The following is a 22,278-nucleotide window of genomic DNA, read 5'->3' on the forward strand; positions in this document are numbered from 1 at the left end:
GTGTAAGCAATCTGTCTCACCTTTTGAAAGACCCATAACATATAATGAACCCAAAGGTATGCAATTTATATTGCGTTAAAGGGTATGTATTAAAGACCTGCTACTGTTGGCAGAGTAATCTGAATGTTAGTTTTGTACAGATGTCGTGCTTACAGCCAAGAACAAAGGATGAATGATGAAGTTAATTTATTCTGAGTGTACAGTAATACATTTTAATATTTTTAAGCACTTGCAAAATTAGAAGATTTAGAAGCATTGTTAATATCTGCTGGAAAATGCACTTTCATTCTTTATTATCTGTGCAGGACTTTTCTCTTAGGTTGTAGTTCAGTCATTTAGAGTACTTATGCTGCCACTAACTCTGGAGAACCAAGCCTGCTTTGGGGAGAGTCTGTTATTTATACCGATATTTTATTCTCACATCCATAGGATGCAAATAGAGTGTCCTTGGAGACTTCAGACTTGCCTTTGAAGTTTCAAAGCATAAAACCCCTTTAGTAATTTAGAGGATCACTTTCTTTTATGTAGTGGCCTTTACCTTCTGAAAGCTTGCTAACGGAATACTCTTAATTTTATTTGAGAATCTCCCTCTGTGCTTAATGAAGAGAGTTGCTGAAGTGACAGTTCTTTCTGTCACTATTTTATTTTTCCTTAAAAGATCCTTAAAGGTTTTTTTTGGTGTCCTGCATTAGTTTGTCATTTACATTTCAACTTCTCAGGAGGCATAATGAGCAATGAAAATCTTTGTGCGCTCATAAGACTTGCTATTTACATATTTCTGACACTTCCCAATTCAAATCATGATTTTGATGGTTCCTTTAAAAGCCCACATAATGTCTTCATGACGTAAATGATTTATTTGACGCCTAGACTGCCCCTCTTGCTCCTGTCTGTACATCTCTCTTTTTAGGTTGCAGTTCAAAGTATCACACATTCTCCAATGATATGGAAGGCCCAGGTGTAGTTTTCTTTTCTGCCTTGAGGAACACCTATCTCGCATTTATTTGGAGAACTGCATAGCCCGCAGACCTAACTTTTCAAGGTTATCCTAGTGTTTCCTGTTAGAAAAACAGGAAAACCCGCTTGGTTTGAATAAGGCAAAAACTAATGAGGAGGAACAGACATCTAACTGTGCAACCTCCAAGTGGATGCCTTGCCCAGCAAAGACAGCATCCTGCTGTTTCTTAATCATAACAGCCAAGTGCTTCTATCCAGTGTGGAAGGACTCTAATGAAGGGAAGCAGTAGTCTGTACTCTGTTCACTTAGATGTTGAGTACCTTAGTTTCAATCGCCTCTTCTCAAGCTTCTGTTCAAAGCTAGGATTTAAAACACATTCAGGAAGGTTGAACCTGGATCTTCTACTTCATTGGTTTCACCGTGAACCATTGATTAGGTGGAGGTGCCAACAACACCACATTATTTATTTAAAACTTAATGCAACTTTGAAGAAACACTAGGTTTGAAAATCCTGTGACAGTTGCATACGTTAATTTTTTAGAATGGAAAATCCCAAAGAATAGGTACAGAAACAAAACAAAGAACATAGTAGAAGCCTTAATTCTTGATTTTCTTGAGCTTGACAGATTTTCTTTCCATGATAAACCAACCCAGTCTGTATGACATTCCTTTTTGTATTTTCAGAATATTTTTTTAATTCAGTCTTATACAGGCACTATTGGACGTTACTTCCGGATACGTGTACCTGTTCAGTTCTCAAATAAAAGCTCCAAGATTTAAAGAGTTGGCTGATGAACAATTGCTCATTTGCAAATGCTTTTGATATTCCATGTGCTTTAATGAAGACAAGCTTAGAAATGGGAGAGTGAGAAGCCTTCTCAAGGATAGTCAGTAGTCTAGTAGTAAGAAATTTATGTGAAATGTAGGCAGCGGGCTGGTGTTGTCTTAATGCTTTCTTTCCCTGTCAGCAAAACCATTATCACAGATTCTTTTTGTGAAGAGTTCTCCAGTCCAGGGAAAGAGTGTTGCTCAGGCAAACAGCATATGTTTCATCAAGGGTTTCTTTTAAGTTTTATAGGAAAACAGTTACTAAAATTTCGTAGCACCTTTTTGAGACAGGTGTAGCAATGACTGTTGTCCGGGGAAGCTAGTTTAGACCAATAAATTCATGCTGATTGACATGAAAGTGAAACAAACATCTGGCTCTAAAATTGAATCTATGATCGTACTCCACTCTGGAACAGTAGAAGGGCTTATTGTAAGAATCACTTGTATAGCTAAATTTACATTCATTTCAGGTTCTTTTTTACATCATAAAACATGCAGTGTGGCATTCCTATGAAGACAGGGAGTGCGCTTTGAGAACCCAAGTCTGTATTACGCTTCCTATGTTTGTACAGAAGGGACAAACAAAACACGCTCAAATCTTTATCAGACCTTATTTACTTAAAATTAGGTTTCTCACTGATTGAATAATGATCGATCAGATTTGTATACATTTCCCAGGGGCTTCTGCTAATGTGTATGAAGGGTTGGAATTTCTCCAAGGAGAACAATTAATTATTGAACACCATGTTATTTCACAGTATCTTTTCCATATATGTATGTGTAAGCGCTATCTAAACTAAACCCTAAGACCGCTGTTACAGTAGAGACATTTTTCTGAATTAGGTAAAGCTAATGAGTTGTTAGAAGGTAAAGTATATTCCAGATACATCTTTCTAGCTGAACATCTAAGTAAGCCAAACATGCACTTGGCAATTCCATGTGTCCACCATTCTCTTGAATAAATTTGTGTCTGAGGAACTGAAAAACAGTTTCTAATAGTTGTTTACTTTTAATGAAGAGAAGCCACAATTTTCATGAAAGTGGATTCAGTACAATGCATAGATATTCAGTGTTTATCATGTTTCTTGAAATGAGAAATTGATTATCTTAAAAAATGACAGCTTTCTAAACCCATAGGTAGTTCTAATTAGAATAACACAGTCATCCATCTGCTGTGGAATCCCTCAGGATTTCAGTCTATCATAAAATTTGCAAATATGGAAAAATCAAATTAGTTTGGGTTGTTATCATTTTTAAGATAAGAGAGAAGGAAAACTATCTGATAAACCACTATGTAGTGTTTAATTATAAACAGTAACACAAATCTTACTTGAAGTTTACTTCCTGCTAGCAGCAATGATACTGCTGTGATGTGGATTCAGATAAGTAAAATAACATACAATATGTATGTTAAATGTTAATGAACTCTGTCTATCCCCTTTCCCAGAATTAATACTTTCTAGTTTGCTTTTATTTTTCTTTCTTCTTAAAAAAAACCCAAAACATTGAAAACCAATGATGCTGTCTAGCTGTAATAGGCAATAGGATGGCAAGAAAATGAAATTTGCTATAGCAGTAAAATAGGCATTACGCGTTAGGGATATGAAGTTCCTAAAATAGCCACTTGCTCTTCCTGTTAGCAGATTCCAGTTCATTGCAACTTAAATGCTTTGTGCAAATGTATTGGTTTTCTCAATGTTCCAGCAAACCCAGTTCTGAAAGAATTCCACTTGCAGGGTTAATTGATCTCTGCGATGTGTTGCAGACTGCCCAAACTTGGGAATCCTAAGACCTTTCAGGATCAACTGGTTTTTTTGGTTGCTCTGGTTGTGCAGATGACCTTGCAGATGAGTTCTCTATTTCCACCAGACTTTGTCTCTGAAACAGCTGTGCCATGTACTGTCAAAGGGACAGAACCTCAGGGATTTCAGGTCTTGGCCGTAAAACTCAAATGTCACGGTGTGTTCCTTCTCTAGATGAGGCCTAGTTCTCTGCCTGAACAACATCTCATAGGAACTTTCTGCCATTTAATGAGCTCTTAATCTTCTAAGGGTCAGGTGGATCGGGTAATGAACTGAGAAATTTTAAAAACGCCAATGGGAATCTGTCAGTATAGAGCTGATCAGAAGGAGTAGCAAATGAGAAATACAGGACTACAACCCCAAACTGGGCTGAAAGGGAAGGAGGAGGAAGGGCATTCTTCCCTTCTTCCTGCATCATTTGATGAATGCCCTTATTTAAAGATGGGTGCCCACTTTAAAGATGCTGTTAGCAAAAAGCATTTTGCCCTTTGCCAGTTTCTATGTAACTGGATTGAAAATGTGGTTCATTCTTACTGATGTTGCTGCCAAAAATAGAGTATTTGTGATAACCAAACATAAAGAAGTTCTAGATATGAATATTTTGACCTTGTACTGTTATGACAAGCGTTTTGATGACGTAACAGATATACTTTCAATAGTTAAGGTGCAATTGCACATGAGATTACGTAGCTCTGATGAGAAGCCAACAACATTCTCCATCAGTTATTCTTGGATCTTGTTTACATTGTCTCCATTCACAGTTCAAATCCAACAATAATAATACTTTTCTTTGAAATGGGATTTTTTTTATAGACAATTCTGACAATGAATATGAGATTCAGACTGTCAGAAGTGCTCTAGATGAGTAGCCTCATGGAGGAGGCAATGCCATCAAAAAAACGGTAGCAAAATGGCAGAAGAGAATATAGTGAGAAACGTATGACTTCTGCTTTGCCCCAACACCAAATAATGTTTTAAAATAGAAAACTTTCATAAGGACATCAGAAGGAGAGAGCATAGGTGCTAACAAAACATAAAGTTCTATACTGACTGCTTGGGCACCTGCCCACTGACAGTGTCAATGTTTAGGTACCTGTTGAAGAGTAAGTAAAAAACCTGCTTTTTTGTTAAAAAAAAAAAAAAAAAATAAAACTGTGAATTCCACAATTTCAGTTTATATGGACAAAGCCAAGGATTAGAGATCTGATAGTGAACATAACTACATACTTTGAAGATTTTTGAAGCATTTGCAGGAATTATGCAGGTGGCTCTGGCCATCATGGGATTTTCAACTGTTTGCAGTATTGTTACTTACATGCTTCCTTTGAATCAAAAGTATTTTCCATCCATACAAAGAAAACTAATCTTTCTTACCATCACTGAAGTTAAAATTTAACATTCTTCATTAGCATTTTGCAAAGATTATTTATATAGCCATAAAAACATTTGGCCTGGGCACCAGGAAGTGAAAAAGCCAAATCAATAACGTGAGCAACAGCTTTAGTCATTTTCTTTGCTTAACACAAAAGGGAAGCCAGTAGTTTCTTAGGGGTAACAGCAGTTAAACAGGGAAATAAAGTAATTATTACCTAAAGACTACACAAGTTGTATGAAATACGCTGTAAAGCTGTTTCAGCTTGATATCCTGTCATTTCAGTATGAATGTGATGTAGCCCATTTTCTGACTTAAACACATAAAAGCTTCTTCATGGTAAGAGGGAAAATGAATAAGAAAGCAATCTTTCATATGAGTTGTAAAGTTGAAGTCTAGCCTGATCAGGAAGAATACTACTGGACTGTGCGTGCCAGTTAACTTGCTCTGAAGTGTTTGTAGCTATAGATTGAGTTTAATAATAACATGTAACTACGTTCGCAAATCATGCCTTATGGGATGTCCGTTTTTGTGCTCCTAAATGCTACAGAACATTTTGAGAAGTACTGCCCAGAGAGATGCTTGAAATGGGCATGATCATAGTCAGTACGAATGATCAGTCATGACCTCAAAGCAAGGAAACACTAAGATTGCTTAAAGAATTGCTCCCCATCTTCCCTTCATCTTGTTCTTCCCATTCCCCCTAATCCCTTTTGGCATTTATGATTGCTCAGAGTTTTGCAGGAAGACCTGCAAGATAAAAAACACAGAAGACAATCAGCCCTTTTTTGTTCTTTTTTGTTTGTTTAAATTTATCACTGACACTTAATAGTTTACAGTCCTTGGTGTTTCAAATGAAGCATTTTCTCTTTTGAATGAACAAGATCGTGTTAAATAGTGGATTAAAAAAAGATTTGAGAGCAGGCATACCAATATTTCTTATGATTAGTTTATCTGAAGTCTATGGTGGGTTGCTAATATGAAGAGCTAAAAAAGGCTTAAAAAAAATATGTATCATTTACACTTAAAAATGGTCCATACTTACCGCTGTGGGGTTTTTACGCATTTTAGAATGAGAGATAAAGTCAACTTTCTATTATAATATTTTTTTTAATTGTAAATCAACTCCTAGAGAATACTGAAATCCTTCAAGTCGCTAGTTTAATTTTGGCTTAATTTCTATTTTACAGTGGTTTACGTTTTTAAAGAAAAAAGTGTAAAACACCTGTTCAACATAGAATTTTTTATTTTATTAGGTAAATAAAAAGGAAGCTGCCAAAGCATGTTGTTCATTCCATTTAATAATAGCCACGGTGCTGTATCATGTTGTTATCTAATTCACAGTTCAGAGCGGTGTGCTGTCCATTGTTTGAGGATAAACGGCATTCCTATTTAGAAAATTGATCTGTCGATGCCTTTTGTTCTGAAACCCATTGTTTTTCAAGACAGTTAGTTATATCAGGTGTATTGATAAATATCTGTGAAGTGAATTTTGTAGAAAATGAAATTCAGTCTATTAAATCAGAGGTATGAGCATTATTACAATAGTACAGTCGCAACATACTCCTCCAAGATTACTAGTCAACTTTTTATCCATGGATTGCAATATGCAGTATTTCAATATTCCACTTATTGTTAATAACAATTTTCTAAGCTTAATGGAGCATTTAAGGTTTCTAGGTCCAGTTTTTAATCAGTGGGAAGTGGTCCTTTGTGTGTTCGAAATGACTTTATAGTTTTCTAAAGCCTAGTCTTCCTATTAATTGGTAAAAAAAAATGAAAAATCAAAACTTTTGACCCAGGACAAAGAACCACAGTTTGTGTGTTCCCGTTATGAGCTGTGGATTGGCAGCAACCTGACTGCCTAGTGTATGGAGCTATGATTGATTGTATCAAATACACTGGTGTACAAAAGCAAGAGTTTTTGCCTTGATGAGGTACTGTGTAATATAGAATTATTCAATCCAAACTCTATGTTAATTTTATCTTCTTTCACAATACAGGGGAAAATATCAAAAGGAAAACTGATAAGGAGAAAACCCTTTTCAGCAACTAAGAAATTATTACAACAGAGAAGAAAAGGCAGTGAGAATCAGTGAAATCAGTTGTGTTATTTTAATTTTAATGGGAAATAAGCATTCAGTACTTGCTGTAAACTGTTACAGAATGGAAACTGGGCGCAGATTGTGGGTTGTGATACAGCTGTTCCTCATTGCACCCTTGCTGGACTTAGATACCAGCTCCTGCATTGCCACCCACAGGAGGATCCACCTCAAAATGGAGGCAGGGCTTCCTTGTGACTTAGAGGTTGTTACACTGCTTGCCTCTCTCCGGCCATTAAATATGGTCATGTCAGGACTGAATTAGCCATTAGTCATAGCCAACTCATTCAAATTCCCCCTGGTTTCTAGGATATAAGTATGCCTCTTGCCTTCACAGTTGCACACAGGAACCTGAAAATGAAGTGGCTTAGTATGGTAATTGCAGCCTGAGTAAACAGGTAACTTGAACAGGAGCTGTAAAAGGTTATGAACTGTTTCACTCATCTCTGTGGGTTTTTAACTGAAATGCCCTGTGATTTTATATATATTCTTCCAAATATTGTGTTGCTGGTATGCTATGCAAAAGATACTTGAACTTCCATTCTTTGGGTAAAAACCCTCTCTGATGGGGGTTTGCTGTTTCAATCCCAATTCCTCTGCTGCGTTTTATTGCTTCATTGTCAAGTGTAATTTTGCTGTATCATTTTCTTCATGAAAATTTTAACTTACTTCATCTCATCTGAGCAGAGTGCTGCTTAATTTTTTTTTCTTTAACTTTTCTTGCTAACCAGAGGCATTTCCTCCCTTACCTGTAAATTTGTCATCTTTAACACCTTAGTCCTTGTTTGTTTACCAGGAACATAGAGTGTTTACCTGAATGGGTAGCCGGGGAATCCTTCAGTTTGATTTCTCTATCTGTCTGAGAAGGATATAGAAAAAAATACATATCAAGTTACTGTGTGATCTGCTTAATCAGATTTTTACATTTATCACTTACATGAATGTATTTTAACTTCTGCTGCCATATGTTATTTACATTTTTAACAAATTATGTCAGTTGTTAGGGGTTTTTTTTATTTATTTGTTTCATTTGTTGTTTTTTAAGTAGCACTTTGAAAGAGTATATTAAAGGTTTAAACCTTCAGCTTTGTAACTCATGATATTATTGGACTGTAATTTTTTTTTTGAGCTATAGTTATCTTAGATGGTATATGTACATGAGAGAAACAATGCCCCATTTTTAATTGCATTTAGAATTTAAATTTTGAGAAAATATTACAACAGAGATTGCTTTAATTCATGATTTCTTAATTTGTCTAACTTGGATTTTTATTTTAAACAAATGCAGGAAATGGGGTATATATTACTGTGGGAAAGAACATGTATAGAAATACAGGATTTTTTAAATCTATCAGTTATAAAGTTTTCTGTGATTTGTACCAAAATAGGATTTTTGTTAATAAAGTTGGTTTTACAGCTAGGAGACCTAACGCCACTGGAATGGAAGAAAGTAGATCAGAAAATGCTACTTTGTCTGATTTCTTGGCCAGAATAAAACTCTGCTAAGAAATGGGACTTAAAAAGATGATGTTTGTTTACATCGTGCTGTAAAGCTAATGATAACCATACTAACAGTGAAGATTTCCTTATAAAGAAAGTGATTTTAATCAAAAAAAACAAATAGATATGAAGAATGCATGTTCTTGATGCATCCTTTGCAAACACTACTAAAGTAATTTCAAATAAGAAACAGTTCTCCAGAATTTGTATGCATACATAAAAGAAGCTTTACTTCAGTATTCAGTTAAAATCATATTATCATAATGCTTTTTAATATTTTTTCTTTTGTTTTAGCCATGGATGCAGATGTGAAGAATGAAAGCCTTTCGCCTGTGCAGCACCTTGGTGTTGAAATGACAGTCAGGTACATGGTATTAAAATATCTCCGTAGTGTATTTCTAGGATTTGTTTGATTTTCATGGAATGACTTTAATGATATTTAATCCACCAACTCAATGCTTTATAACATTTAAATCTAAAGATCACCTTTAAGAAAATGAATTCTAACTTTGAAAATGAAAAAGGTATTAGTACCTAATTAAAATATCTTTACAGATTATATAGGTTATTATCCTTTATTGTTGTAAAGGCTAATTGTAACTTGTTAGTAAGATTTACCATAAAATTACATTATCCTGAGTTATTTGTCTTTTTTTTCCCCTCACATTACTTCTCTAAAAGCTTCTGTTTAGCTAAGCTTAGTTATATGCCATTTAAACATTTATTTGGCTGGTAATTTGCAGAACCGTGATGAAGGAAAAGCTAATGTGTCTGTACTTCCACAGATTGTTATCTTTAGCATTAATATTTGAATTCTGATGCTAATAATTACACATACAATATACTTAGATGGAATTCTAAATAATGTATGTGAAGAAAATGAGTTGTGTGTGTTAGAGTATTTGCTCCTCCTCACTACAGTCTCTAAAACTAAAAGGAATTTAGGTGAGGAATTGTAATGCTGAATAGCAGATGTTTGGTGTGTATCCTTCCTAGATAAAGCATAATAGGTTTTATTAAACCATTTATGTGTATATCTACAACATAGTGTTTGTGATGAACAATGCTATGACAGCTTAACTTTCACAGGCCTGTTAAATATGAGTTCTTGCTTTTTAGAAATTAAAAAAAAATATTTAACCTTTAAACAGTTTTGGTTATTAACTTTTTGTGCTAGATATGGAAAATATCTAAACTTGCTAAAAGAACATGCTGAAAATGGGCTGTGCTTCGTGTTAATGAATTGTGAGAAATTTCTGAAACAGCAGCAAAGAACTGTGGTATCCTCACTTCGTATCCTTTCTTGATGGCATAAATTATATTGCCTAAAAACGCCAGTGGAATTTGAACTCTCAGTTTGGGCTTCTGATGGTGCTGTAGATGTGTAATATGTACTGAAAGAAAAAAAAAAGGCACTTTGAAATTTTGTTACGTTAAAATGCACACCTAATGCACTCAAGAAAATCTTCACCCTTTTTTCCCATACTTTGTTAAAATTGTAAGTCTGATTCATTTTTGTCATAAACTCTTTTGGAGTAGGATCACATCTTTCTGTACGTGATAAGGAGTCTGCAGCAATGCACCTTTGAGCATTAATGAGTATTTGTGGTATTCCCACAATACCGACAGTGTTAATGGTATTGCCCATGTAATGATATGTGGCTGTATCTGATCAACAGGAATGTTTTGACTTCTGACTCTTTTAGATCTACTGTGGAACTTTTTTTTTAAATAAAACAGGTACCCCTTTCCAACAAGCTTTGCTATATTCTTCAGGTATTAGACTTACATACCACTATTAAAATACACTTCAGGTATATTAGTCAGAATATGCTTAATCTCTTTTTTAAAGCTTTTCTTTTACTTTGTTTTTTTCCGTAATCTTCACAACTTCTGTTTTTCTCCTCCACCATTCTCCTTTCTTGTACTACAAGCACACTTATTTTGGTGCAAGGTTTTTTGCATTTACTTGTTTTTTGTTTACTTTTGTTGATTTAGCTTGACTACTTATGGACTGGAAAAAAAGTAGTGTATAGGGAAAATAGCTTAAATCGTTTCTCTTAATTCAGTTTGAGAGGCGGCCGTGCCTCAAGAAGCTTCCTTCTGTGCAGCTATATTCCCCTTGTCCCATGTCTAAGAAACCAGCTCTTGGCTCTGCGTGCGTGGGGCTGGGGAGGAGGAGGGCCGCCGTTCCTGCAGGGCAGCGAGGAGGAGATCTCTGCCCCAGTTCCTTAACCTTCTCACGCAGGCTGCTTGCGGGAGCGCTATGCTGGCTACGACTGGTTTGCGTCTTCTGTCTTCCTCATAATGTCAGGGGACGGGGAGAAGACACTGACGTTTCTTCAGCGATTTTCATGTCTTCTTGTTTCAGCGTTTCTCTGGCTACCAAGACTGCATATATCTGTAAGAATTTAAAAGCTGTTTCTTGCTGAAAGGCAACTTTGAAAGTTTCTAAAGGAGACTTTATCAATTTCCTTAGTTTTGAGTGGGGTTTTTTAATGCATTAAGTTGTCATTAAGGCCCTCTGACTGAATACGTGACCCTGAAAAATTCTCTCAGAAAAATATAGATTTGACATTTGCTCAAATGGCTGTTTAAAAGTAGTGAAATAACAGGTGGACTGACAGCAAAGGCAATGTTATTGAATTTTAAAGCTGGCAGTAAAACAAACTTTGTTAGTGGCATTAAATTCTATGTGAAGGCTGCAATACTGTTGAATGCCCTTTTTTTTATTATTACAGTGTGCAAGTCCATCCTTTTGATTTTTGTAGTAAAACTATCTGTTTTAAAATTTACTGAATACACTAGAATGTATTTAGTAAATTTAAAAAATTATTACTGCCCAAATACTGAATGCTTGACAGTTTTAAATTATTAGTATTTTGGATCATTTGTAGTATAGGAAACATCATTTCCATCTTTCATTAGGGGTGATTCCATCTATTTAAAATAAAACCCTTCCAGTGTGACTTTGTACATTGTCACGTTGTCTTGAATGTTTTGAACATAAACTATAAAGCAACTGTAATCTTTACTAGAGAACTCTGGGGTATAAGAAGCACGGATTAGGTTCTGTACCTCTTCTGCATGCAAACTTTCTGTATTATTATGAATTGGTCTGTCTTGTCACCAGAAGTGACCGTATCGGTCCACTCACAGCACTGAGTCCAGCCCTGAGGCTGTTCTAGCACAATGAAATTTGGCTCCATTGTGTAAATATAATTGTGCTGAACACCATCAGTGCTGAGAACTTCAGTGTCGTCTTCCATACAAGAACCAGCCAGCATTAGAGGCAGGTTGCTGCAGTGCTAACGTTCATTCTCAATACCTAATAATTCCATACTGATAAAACCTCTGTTCCTTTTGCTGTACAAAATAGAATTTCACTCATACCAGCCATGCATACTGCAAAGAAACGTGCACACAACTTCAAATACCATAGAAGTTCTACTCTGGCCACCAGTAAATGGGAAAAAAAAAAATCGAACAGAAATTAGTCTTCTTTTTTTTTTTTTTTCCTTTCTGTTCTTTTGTTCAAAATATAACAACAGTTTCTCCATCCCTGCTTTGACAATTAAAGCTTACATGCAGTACAGAACTAGATTGCTAATGCAAAGGAATAGCCAGGATGCATTTAATAACAGTTTCTAACTTTTAATTTTCTTTAGTTTAACTACACGTTTTTCCTGATGGTACTACCAGCTTTTTTGTTTGTTCTATTTCCTGTCTCTAAAATAACTGCAGTGACTTACCTTACAAGTAAATGTATATATTTTTATATATTGTTCTCAGCAAGGTATTTTAAAATAACACATTTTTGTAGTCTGTAATCCTTTTCCTCAGTTCTGTTGTTGTTGTTAATCAGATGCACCTGCCTATTACCACAGTGGAATCTGGTATCCATCCAGTCTATTTTTGCAGTGCTCACCACATTGAAATGTTGCTGAAAGCTGAGTTGCCACTTGTCTTTTCAGCCTTCCACATGTCTGGTTTCACTCCATCCCAGGTAATTGATGAAAGCATATCAAAGTATCATCAAGTTCTTGACTTAAATCCACAAAATCAAGGATGTTCAGGAACTACTGTGGTTTTTCTATACAGCGCTTGTGTGCTGGTTTTGAAACTGGGTGTAAGAGATAGTATTGAATGCGTAGTGACTTAAAGTGTCTGAAAATAGAAAGCAACTGACTTTGGTAGAATAATGACAGTGTACTGCAGCTGATGACCTTCCATTACATGTTCATGCAGAAAACTTGATAAAAATAATACATACTGAATCCTCAGATTTGTCATTAAAAATAAACAGAATATTTTATTCCCTGGAATAATTTTCTAAATTTTTCCATCAGAAGAAAATGAGTAATTTGGGATAGGTATATAATAGGAAGCAGTTCAGGTGATATTAGAGCAAAATTAATTTTCTATGAGCTACCATAACTATCACAATCAGGTAACACACTAATCTTCTATATTAAAGAGATGTTACTAAAGAAGAATATTTATCCATAATGTTAGCTTTCATTTTACCTACTTAGTACAATTCCTTAGTAATAAGGAATACTACGTATGGAGCATTACTTGTAAAGACTACAGTCATGATGAAGCATAAACAACTCAATGCAATAATGAGTTAGATTGCCAATGCAAAGGACCTCTCACCACAGTAAGAAAGCTTATTGCTGTTCCAAGGCAAGAAAAATACTTTTCATCTTATGCCTTCAAAACTCCTTTTTGCCACAAGATTTGCAGCTTACGAGACTTCCTAATGGGAGCAGATGCCAGTGTGGTACAGATATTGCTTAAAATAGTCAGTTTGGGATTTGGTCTTTGAGGAGGGAAGATTGGCAGATGAGGGACTTCAGCTCAGCATAGGAATGAGGTGCTTATAATAAGGTTCCTGCTTTGGGGTGGGAAAACACATGGGGACAGTCACTCTTTCCTCAACTATTCTTGTGTAAGTTATACTGTATGCTTTTTTATTGTTTGCGCTCAATTAATAATAGACTAGTTATTGTTCTAAACTGCTGACAAGGTTTTTGTTTGTCGATTTTTTTTTTTTTTTTTTTTTTTTCCTTCATCGTGTTACTGAAATGCCACTGGTGGGTGCCACTGTATCTTCTGTGTGATTTTGCAGTTCTGCTGCAGGATTAAAAACAAACAAACCCTGAACTGTGATAACAACTCTGATGTACTTAAATGCTTATGTGCATCAATAAATACCTGAAAACAGATTTAATGACAGAGTATGGCTGCTGTCATCTAATTAGAATCTTGGTACTTCTGCTGCTGCATATTTTTAAACACTTTAAGGACTGATTAGCAGAAGATTTGTGGTCTAGAACTAAATGAAATGTGCTGTACACATCTTAATACGTGGTGATTTAGAACTGGAAAAAGGAGTCGCTAAGTGCGTTCCATACCCACTTCATTAAATGAAAACATGTCTTTAGGGAAGGGCCTAACATTCATTTGTAAGGCAAAGAGCTACTTTATTTTAAAGGAAAATCCACATTAAACACACCTTCATCACCCTCATTACCCTTTAGGCCACATTTAAAAAAAAATTTGAAAAAATCACCTTTGCTTTCATTGGACTTTGAGTTTTATGTCTCAACCTCAGGAATTGCCAGAATATACTTAGATAAGTGAGATGCACGGATGCAGGGTGTTATGTTTAGCAGAACTCACTGGAAGTCTATTCAGAGGCTGCGATTTAAAAAATGGTGATTCTTGGCTTCTTTTGTACTTTATCCCTTTTGTTTTCATAAGTAGAGTAACGTTATAGGAAAAAGGATCTGTAGTATAGAAAAGTTAAGAGATAAAGCTGATGAATTATGACAATGTCTACAGCAATTTAATTATATCTAATTTCATTCTCATCTAGATTTGTCTGCAATGGATAACTCAGTGTTTCTGGAATTACATGGACTGGAGTGAGATCTGTCACTACATTGCTATATGTATTTTCCTTGGTCCTGATTATCAAATATATATGTGTATTTCTGTGTTCAAACATCTACAGCAAGACATCCTGAAGCACACTGAAGCCCAGGATCTCCAGGTTTTTCTTAAAGTAGGGGTTTCTTTTTTAATTTTTCAATTGCTGAAGGGAAGCAAAGCTCTCCATTCTGAAAATATATATGTTACTTAATCTGAAGCTCTTACTGAATTTCACTTACTGATTTTAAGTGAGTGAAATAATACTTTTGTTTACTTCCTGGAAGGAAATTTTGGTATAGTATTTTCCAGAGAATAACTTTCCTACATTTTGTCCTGATCAGTTCCCTTTGTAAGCAAAGTAAGTAGCTACATTAAGTCATGAGGGCATTTGATTCAGTTCTCTTTATGTGGCCCCAGTCTCATTAAACTAGATGTTCTCTAGAAAGCTAGGTTTACACAGTGGTCTCCTAATGAAGCTTGGAAGAGTTGTGGCACAAAGCTCAGTGAGCTGTTATTTTTAACAGATGCCAGTTACTATACAACCAGCCTCACAATTTTGTATTTGCCATATTATAAATTACGTTTGGTTATTGGATACTTTTTGCAGGGTACTGCTATAGCTATAGATGCAGTCATGAATAGATACAAATATTTGACTCTTCTTCCCAGAGACATTTTTGCTTTTTTCTCTGATGTTTTTTTTCCTTCCCCAGGCAAAATTCTTTTGAGATCTATATATCTACATCTTAGTCTGTCCTGGCAACGATAGTTTTCTGCCTAGTTTGCATCCAACTTATATATTCTTAAATAAGTCTTAAATTCAGTCATTTTTCTTGAAAATGTTTGGTATACAGTCTAATGAGTGAATTGTTTTGTTTGACTTGGATTTGGTCAATGTCACTTAAAAACTACTTCACCTTGATGGCATTATTGTGATAGTTTCTGTAAATTATAGAAGAGAAAATTTGTGTGTTGTCACCTACAGTATAAACAGGCCAAAGATTTGACATGGTAATGTTAAATTAATGAGAAATACTGTGTATTAATGCACTACTGGAGTATTTACAATTCATTGAGTAACTACTGCAGAAAAAGAGGAGTTAATAGCATACTTAAACTGTATTCTTGCTTTTGATAGCTCTTAAATCATGTAAAGAAAAAAAATTATTCTGTCATTGTATTAATTCAATTTCAGCTATATAATGTGCTTCATGTGAGGTTACTTGTGTTTAATACTTGCAAAGGCGTTAGTCAGCTGCCCTGTTATTGAAATAACCAAATTCAGTTTAAAGTTTTAGCCTATTTCTCAGCACAACATTCACAAATTTATATTACTGTTCTCTTAAAAGTGTAAGTATAAACTATTCTGAGAACATAATCTAAGTTAAGAAAAAAAAACGACGCACCTACAACCTTTGAATATTCATTTTATATTTTTTTTTTAATATAATGTCACATCTTGAACTTTGTACTAGCAATGGTCATTTGCTATATGAACAAGTCCTGCTGCCTATTTTCCTTCCAAGAACAGATAGTACTTTATGTTTCTAAGCTTCTAACATGCTTGATATCTGTAATGAAGAGATGATGATTTGACAGTAATACACCTTTGTTGGTATTATCTAATAAGTAGTTCCAGCTAGCTGTTAAATTAAAAAGAAATATTTTCTTCTTAAAATATAAATATACTTTCATTTGCATACAAAAAAAGAAGTTGGAGACAACTTTGCTGTCAATTCAGATGACATTATGCCTAGCACTTACTTAAAATAAGTAAAACATTCACCCTTTCAATGTGTCCTTCTAGTGATAAAAAATAGCTGACCACCAGTGTGAAAGAGATCATCTTCTATTACTCTATAATTTGCCTTTCCTCTGTGCCAAGAGGAAAGTAGAAGTAACAAATTCTCCATGAACACTTTTCCCTTTTTCTGGTTCTTTCTGTTGGCTGAGATGGGTTACTAACAGTTATAATCCCTTCGAGATATCTTGAAGTTTCAGCATTAACTGACTTTTAAATTTATTGCTTGGTCTTTTATTAATCCTTTCATGGAAAGATGAAGGTGCATAGCTTTGTAATTTCCACACGTGAACCAAGAATACTGTAACCTGCCACCTCAGTAAACCCATCTTGACTATCTTGGTTTCATTGATTTCATTTGGATAAAATAGAGAAACTGGGGCTACAGGGTTTGTGACTTGGTGTAATAGCACATGTAGGCCACTATGTCCGTCTCTTCTAGGAGTAATTTAGCTACTCTTCACTTCATTTTCTGTGAGTATGGGCCATATTATTGACAACTAAGTGGCTGACCAATGCTTTAATATGTGCACGCATTTAATCAGTATAGGATTTGACTGCTTAAAAAAAAAAAATTAGTTAAATACCTACTACAGTTCTCTATTGGAGTCAGTTTTCTTTTCCGCTGTAGTCAACCTTCTCACAGTGCATGAAGAGCAACTTGGAAGGTAAAATCATGCCTTTGCTTTCACTTGTGAGTACGGGAAGAGAAATATAAAGACCATCTCGAATTCCTGTTCAGATGCCAAAGTGCAGCCTTCCAAGCCTGAGTAGATGTTCTCAGGAGAATTCTACTTAGCAGAGACGCACAGTCAGTACACCTGCAGATACAGCTTGTGTCCCCAACGACTGTCTGGCTCCAGAGAGCTCTTTGCAGCACATGCTGCCAACAGTGGTAATACTGCTTAGTAGATGGTGGGCACACAAGTTGTTCCAGTTCAAAGCAGCAAGAAATTCACCCATTTTACCTAGACTGTTCTTCAGGACTCTGCTTTCTGCAGTGCATCCTCCCTCTCCAATATTGTAGCCATGAGAAGAAACATGGCCCGTTCATTTCTTTTTCCTGAGGGCACCTTCTTTTACTCTGTGATGCAGAAGTGTTTATTCTGTTTTTATTTAAGCATTTCATAAAGATCTTTCTTTATAATTGATTTTAAAAATAAGTACCTACTGTTACTCTCCTGGTTTTATTGAGAGTCTAGGTGGATATGAAAGGCACATTAACAAACTTTTAGCATGCCACATGTTGGTATAGAAATCTTTTAAAAGAATATTTTAGTACCTGGCTTTACCTTCTTAAATCTTACTTTGTTTTCCTTAAAAATCTTCATATGACATGTTCTCCAGAAATGAGATGAACAACGTCCACCTGAAAAAAACTATTTGTTACCAAGACTGTAATTGGAACGAACTGTCTGGAAGCAGATACTATCACTTCTTTATTTCTAAATGAAATGTAATAAAATGTGTGTATTTTAAACACCCAGGCTGTGACAAGCAGAACAAAATAAGCTATCTTTAGAAGCTTGGAATTCATTAAGTTTGAGTTGTGTATCTTTTTTTTCCTTGCTACTAAATGTTTTCTGTGTGTATTTGTGCAGGAAGAAGCACTCCATGGATTTCGAGTGAGTGATTATTTAGAATACATGGAAAGCTTGGAGGCGATCTACAGACCTGTGCTGCTGAAAGACATGAGGAACATAACAGTGCAGAACACATAGATGAAGCAAACAAGCACTTTTTTTTTTCCCAGTTTTGGTTACATCCTTTAAATGGATGCTGATTAATTGATATATCAATCTCACCTAAAATAAGTCGGGCTGTGTAAATTGTAAAATAAATAAGGAGGGGTTTCAGAATATATTTTTTGCAAAAGGACTTAATCTAAGTTTGATGACCTAAAATACCACATTTTCCCAGACAGGCTATATGCACAGCCTCATTTTCAGTTAGCAGAAGGCAGCTTCAGAACCCACCCGCAGGATGCTGAAGTGTCTTCCTTAGAACATAAGTCTTCCTCATAAAGCCTTGAACCTGTTCCCAACTCGTTGCATTATTGTCATCTCCTTGTAGCACAGTCCTAAAACCTTCATATTTTGCTAGGGTCTGACAAAGTGATTTTTCTTGGAAACAAGTGCTAAGTGCGTATTCATATGCATGAAAAGTCAATAAATGAAAAACAAATTCCCTGTACACGGCTGTTCTGATGTTGTGGATAAGGTTGAGAAAATGGGGTGTTCAAATACATGTAATGAAAAGACTGATATTCCTGTCTTTTTTTAAATAAAATAAATCATTTTATGCCATAAACCATCTATTTGTAACATACGCTCTCTGTCTGCATAAGAAGTCCTTGAGCAGCCTGCTTTTCCTATCTCTGGAAAATTGTAATTTTTAAAGATTCTGATTTCATTCAGATAGGAAAACTAGTAAGAAGCTTCATCTGTGCTTGCCTTTCATCATCAGTGAAAAGCAAGAACTAAGGCTGCTAGGTATTTTCTAACACCAATGCAGTGTTGGCAAAATTACAACATTGTTGAAGTTGACAAAAGTTCCCAATTTCAAAAGAAACATGGTTTTCTCGAGAAGCGCTGCATCCCATTTGCTGTAAGGATAGGTTTTAGGTAACAGTCAGTGGGCAGCTGAGGAAATATTCTAGCAGCTTTCTTTTCCATATTATATTATATCATTGTTAAATATTATTTAAGAAATCAATATATGTTTGTGCATCAATTCACAGTTGTTTTTTGAATCCAAATTTCGAAGCACTGGGCATAATGTTGAGTCAATAAATAATACTCAATTATGTGACAACATATTCCTAAACTGAATACTACAGTTGGCTTGTCAAAAATTCATAAATGCCTTTGTATTTGATTGAAATTATGGCCAATAAAATGATATATTGGCAAGCAGGAGGGTTTCCTTCAGTATTTGCAAGTAATCAAAGGATGTAGATGGAAAATGTCAAGGTATTATCCTGTGGCCATTTAATATTTTTTATACAGTCAATCAGATCTGCATCACAATTTCCAAAAAAGAAAATATCAAGTAGAAATGTAACCTTTACAATGCCCACATGAGGATAGATGAAAAGTAGACATTTAAGACGATAGCTTACTAACTGCAGAAATTCACAGTCACATGGAAAGAAAATCTAAAATTAGAACAGTTATTAAAATTTATTCTCAAATTTGTTATACTATATATGTCTTGGAAGAGGAGAAGAAGTGTGGTCTGTTTGGTACATCCTACCCATCACCAGCCAAGCTTCCTCTCCCATCTCCGTCACCACCCCTCCCCCCCCACCCCTGCCCTCCCAGTATTTGTAGATTGCTCGTTCTTTTCATTTTGCAAGATTCCCGCCCCCGACTTCTGTATTTTGCTGGCCTCTTCTGTTCAGGGCTTTTCATCTGTGCTTAAAGGTATTCTCTCAGTAGACGTGCTAATTCCCATTTCTCACAACCTCTACTCTACCCTGGTTTTTTTTCGTTCTCCACTATGAGAGGCATTATAGTGACATGGACTTTCATCTGTTTTCTTACATACCTACGTCACCAGTAGAACTTTATGGTTTGAAGCTCTGTCTCATGCGTTGCCCAAGTTCACTATCGGGGTATTGGGAAGGTTGAAAGAGTTCAGACAGTGGGATTAGCTCAGCCTACAAGGCTTGGAGACTGGCCTGGAGCAAAACTTTTGGGAGCATTTCAGAGCAGTAGCATCCATCCATGAAGTGAGATACACTTCCCTGCTTTTTCTCCTGTGCTACACTAGGTGCAGAACTGGCATTTGTTGCATGCTGGCTCACAGCCTTCCCCTCAGAGTAACAGTACTGATGATTTGTAATATTCATTTATCCATACTGGTAGTTTTGACTGATGATCTCTGACTTCGGTCTGAAGGCTGGGTTTGTCTTTTTGTAATTATTTCACAGATGTCTCTTTCTAGATTATCTATTAAGAACTTTACGGTGCATGATTAATTTTTACATTAAAAGGCCCAAGGGACCTCTGGATAGGTTTTAAAACTGGTGCATAGCTCCTTTTGGGTGCTGTGAAGAAACTCACCAAGGAATCCTACTTGTGTACTGTGCGTTGGCTCACTAGCAGCTGCTTAGGCAGTGACTGTCATTTTCTCTTCCTGTCTTAGAGGTGGGAAGCAGTCTGTTTTCAGAGGTATTGCAGCCAGTAGGCAAATCTTAGGTGAAAGTTGACTTAATGGAAGAAAGGAAGTCATGGCTTTAGTGGAGATTTTGCTTAGAAGGCTTCATCTCTAGACGCCCACCCCCTCTTATCTGCCTTACACATGCCCTTTATTAAGGCATTTTTTCAAATTGTGTTCTTTGAAAAAAAAAATCTTTCAAAAACTCAGACTTAACACAACCACGCTGTCATCTAGCCCAGCCTTGATGAAGACTTATCTAGTACCTAGATTTATAAAGTCTTTCTATGAAGCTGCGTTAACTTTCATTTAAGGTGTTAAGATCCTGTGTTGGAACCTAGTGTCACTAATGGCATGTTCAGTGATGGCATCTAAATTAGGCTTTGCAATTGGATGAAGTAAAAGTTCTACTCCATAGAAAACAGCAAATACTAGGCTGTTGCTTACTTTGAGAGTATAAGAGATTCTCTAGTATCATCAGTATCAACTTCCTAAACAGCTTTTTGAAAACAAGGTTATTTTTGGCTTAGTCTTGGACAATAAACCTGTTCTCGCCCTGAGATACTCATTTTCCCTGAGTAAATTTGCATCAATAATTCTGAAGTTTCTTGAGGTTCATCCTTCCTCCTTCAACCACCCAGAGTTTCTAAAAGGCAAATACTAAATGTACCTTTTTATTAGGCAATCTATCCTTTCTTAGGATTTCAGTTTCATTTCGGCCAAAGTAATAGTTGCACTACTTCAACTTAGAGTGAAATGCCCTGTCCTTGCAGTTACCTTTAAAGAGATTTTTGGTCTTGGTAATTATTTTGAATAGAAAGTTGGTAAATTGTCCTGTACCTTGTAATATCAGATCCTTAGTAGCTTGATATTTCCAGTGACATTGCTTCTTTATCAAATTAAACAAGATCCAGCTTCTCTAGCAGAAAGTTACTTATTATCTGTATTCTTATAGGAAGAAGTCTTTACATGGTGAAGTATAAGTAGCCAGCATAATTGGTCAAGTCCCTGCTGTAGCTAGTTTAGTAACTGAGCAGCATAAATTCCCCAAGTGCATCCTAGTTATGTAGACAACATTACCAGCTGATGTTACATAGTGAAAGTTAAGCATTAGAGTAGTTATTTGGTTAAAGAAGTAGGGAAAATATTATGTTTTATCAACACCTGCAACAACATTTTCTTTACAGAATGTCTGGAATCTCAAAATACTTTGATTAGGATTTGTGATATAATAAATGTTTTAAAAGTCCAACAAAAACCACAAATGTTGAATTTAGACTTATCCAGTATCATTGCCACATTCCTGTGAGACAAACTAAACATTACTGCAAAGTTCTTGAAAAACAACTTCACTAGATAAAATGAATGTGTGAGCACATACACAAATTCAAATTATAAAATACATTAGAACCTGCAGTGAACTTTCTGTAATTATATGCAACCTAAGAGTGAACACTGACAAAGGTTTTGCCACTAATTTTTATTTTCCTGACTGTGCATTTCATAAGTTCATGGCTTTACCTTTTTTTCCTGTCTAGAAAAAAAAAAAAGTTTTAAATATTTTTGGACTTTTGTGAACTGTGTTGGCTCATCTACATTAAGAAAAGAGGCTGGCAAGTATGAGGAAAGAATTATGACAACAACTGATGGAACCAAGTATTTGCCTGACACCAGGGTCAAAGAATGCTAAGACTCCCATAAAATCTGTTCTTTTAACCTTAATAGCAGTCTCTTTTTTTAAAATAACTTTTTGGCATATATCTCAAAATAACCAAATGACAAACATCCATATGCTGATTAACACTAGAACACTT

General features: G+C 35.5%; 1 protein-coding gene across 1 annotated transcript in view; it reads left to right on the forward strand.

The window, feature by feature from the left end:
* The window catches only part of TBC1D32 (TBC1 domain family member 32), a gene marked incomplete at its 5' end in the record, with an annotated part of 82,170 nt that extends 63,681 nt beyond the window's left edge, over positions 1 to 18,489 (forward strand). Inside the window, 6 exons of the mRNA XM_082305566.1 lie at positions 8,857 to 8,926; positions 9,740 to 9,855; positions 10,811 to 10,965; positions 12,428 to 12,568; positions 14,447 to 14,635; positions 17,905 to 18,489. Coding sequence (XP_082161692.1) covers positions 8,857 to 8,926; positions 9,740 to 9,855; positions 10,811 to 10,965; positions 12,428 to 12,568; positions 14,447 to 14,635; positions 17,905 to 18,024 — 791 coding nt within the window. The 3' untranslated portion in view covers positions 18,025 to 18,489. The remainder of the gene's footprint in view (positions 1 to 8,856; positions 8,927 to 9,739; positions 9,856 to 10,810; positions 10,966 to 12,427; positions 12,569 to 14,446; positions 14,636 to 17,904) is intronic.
* Positions 18,490 to 22,278: the final 3,789 nt, after the last annotated feature.

Source organism: Platalea leucorodia (assembly GCF_965183815.1).
Source record: "Platalea leucorodia genome assembly, chromosome: 3".
Lineage (NCBI taxonomy): Eukaryota > Metazoa > Chordata > Aves > Pelecaniformes > Threskiornithidae > Platalea > Platalea leucorodia.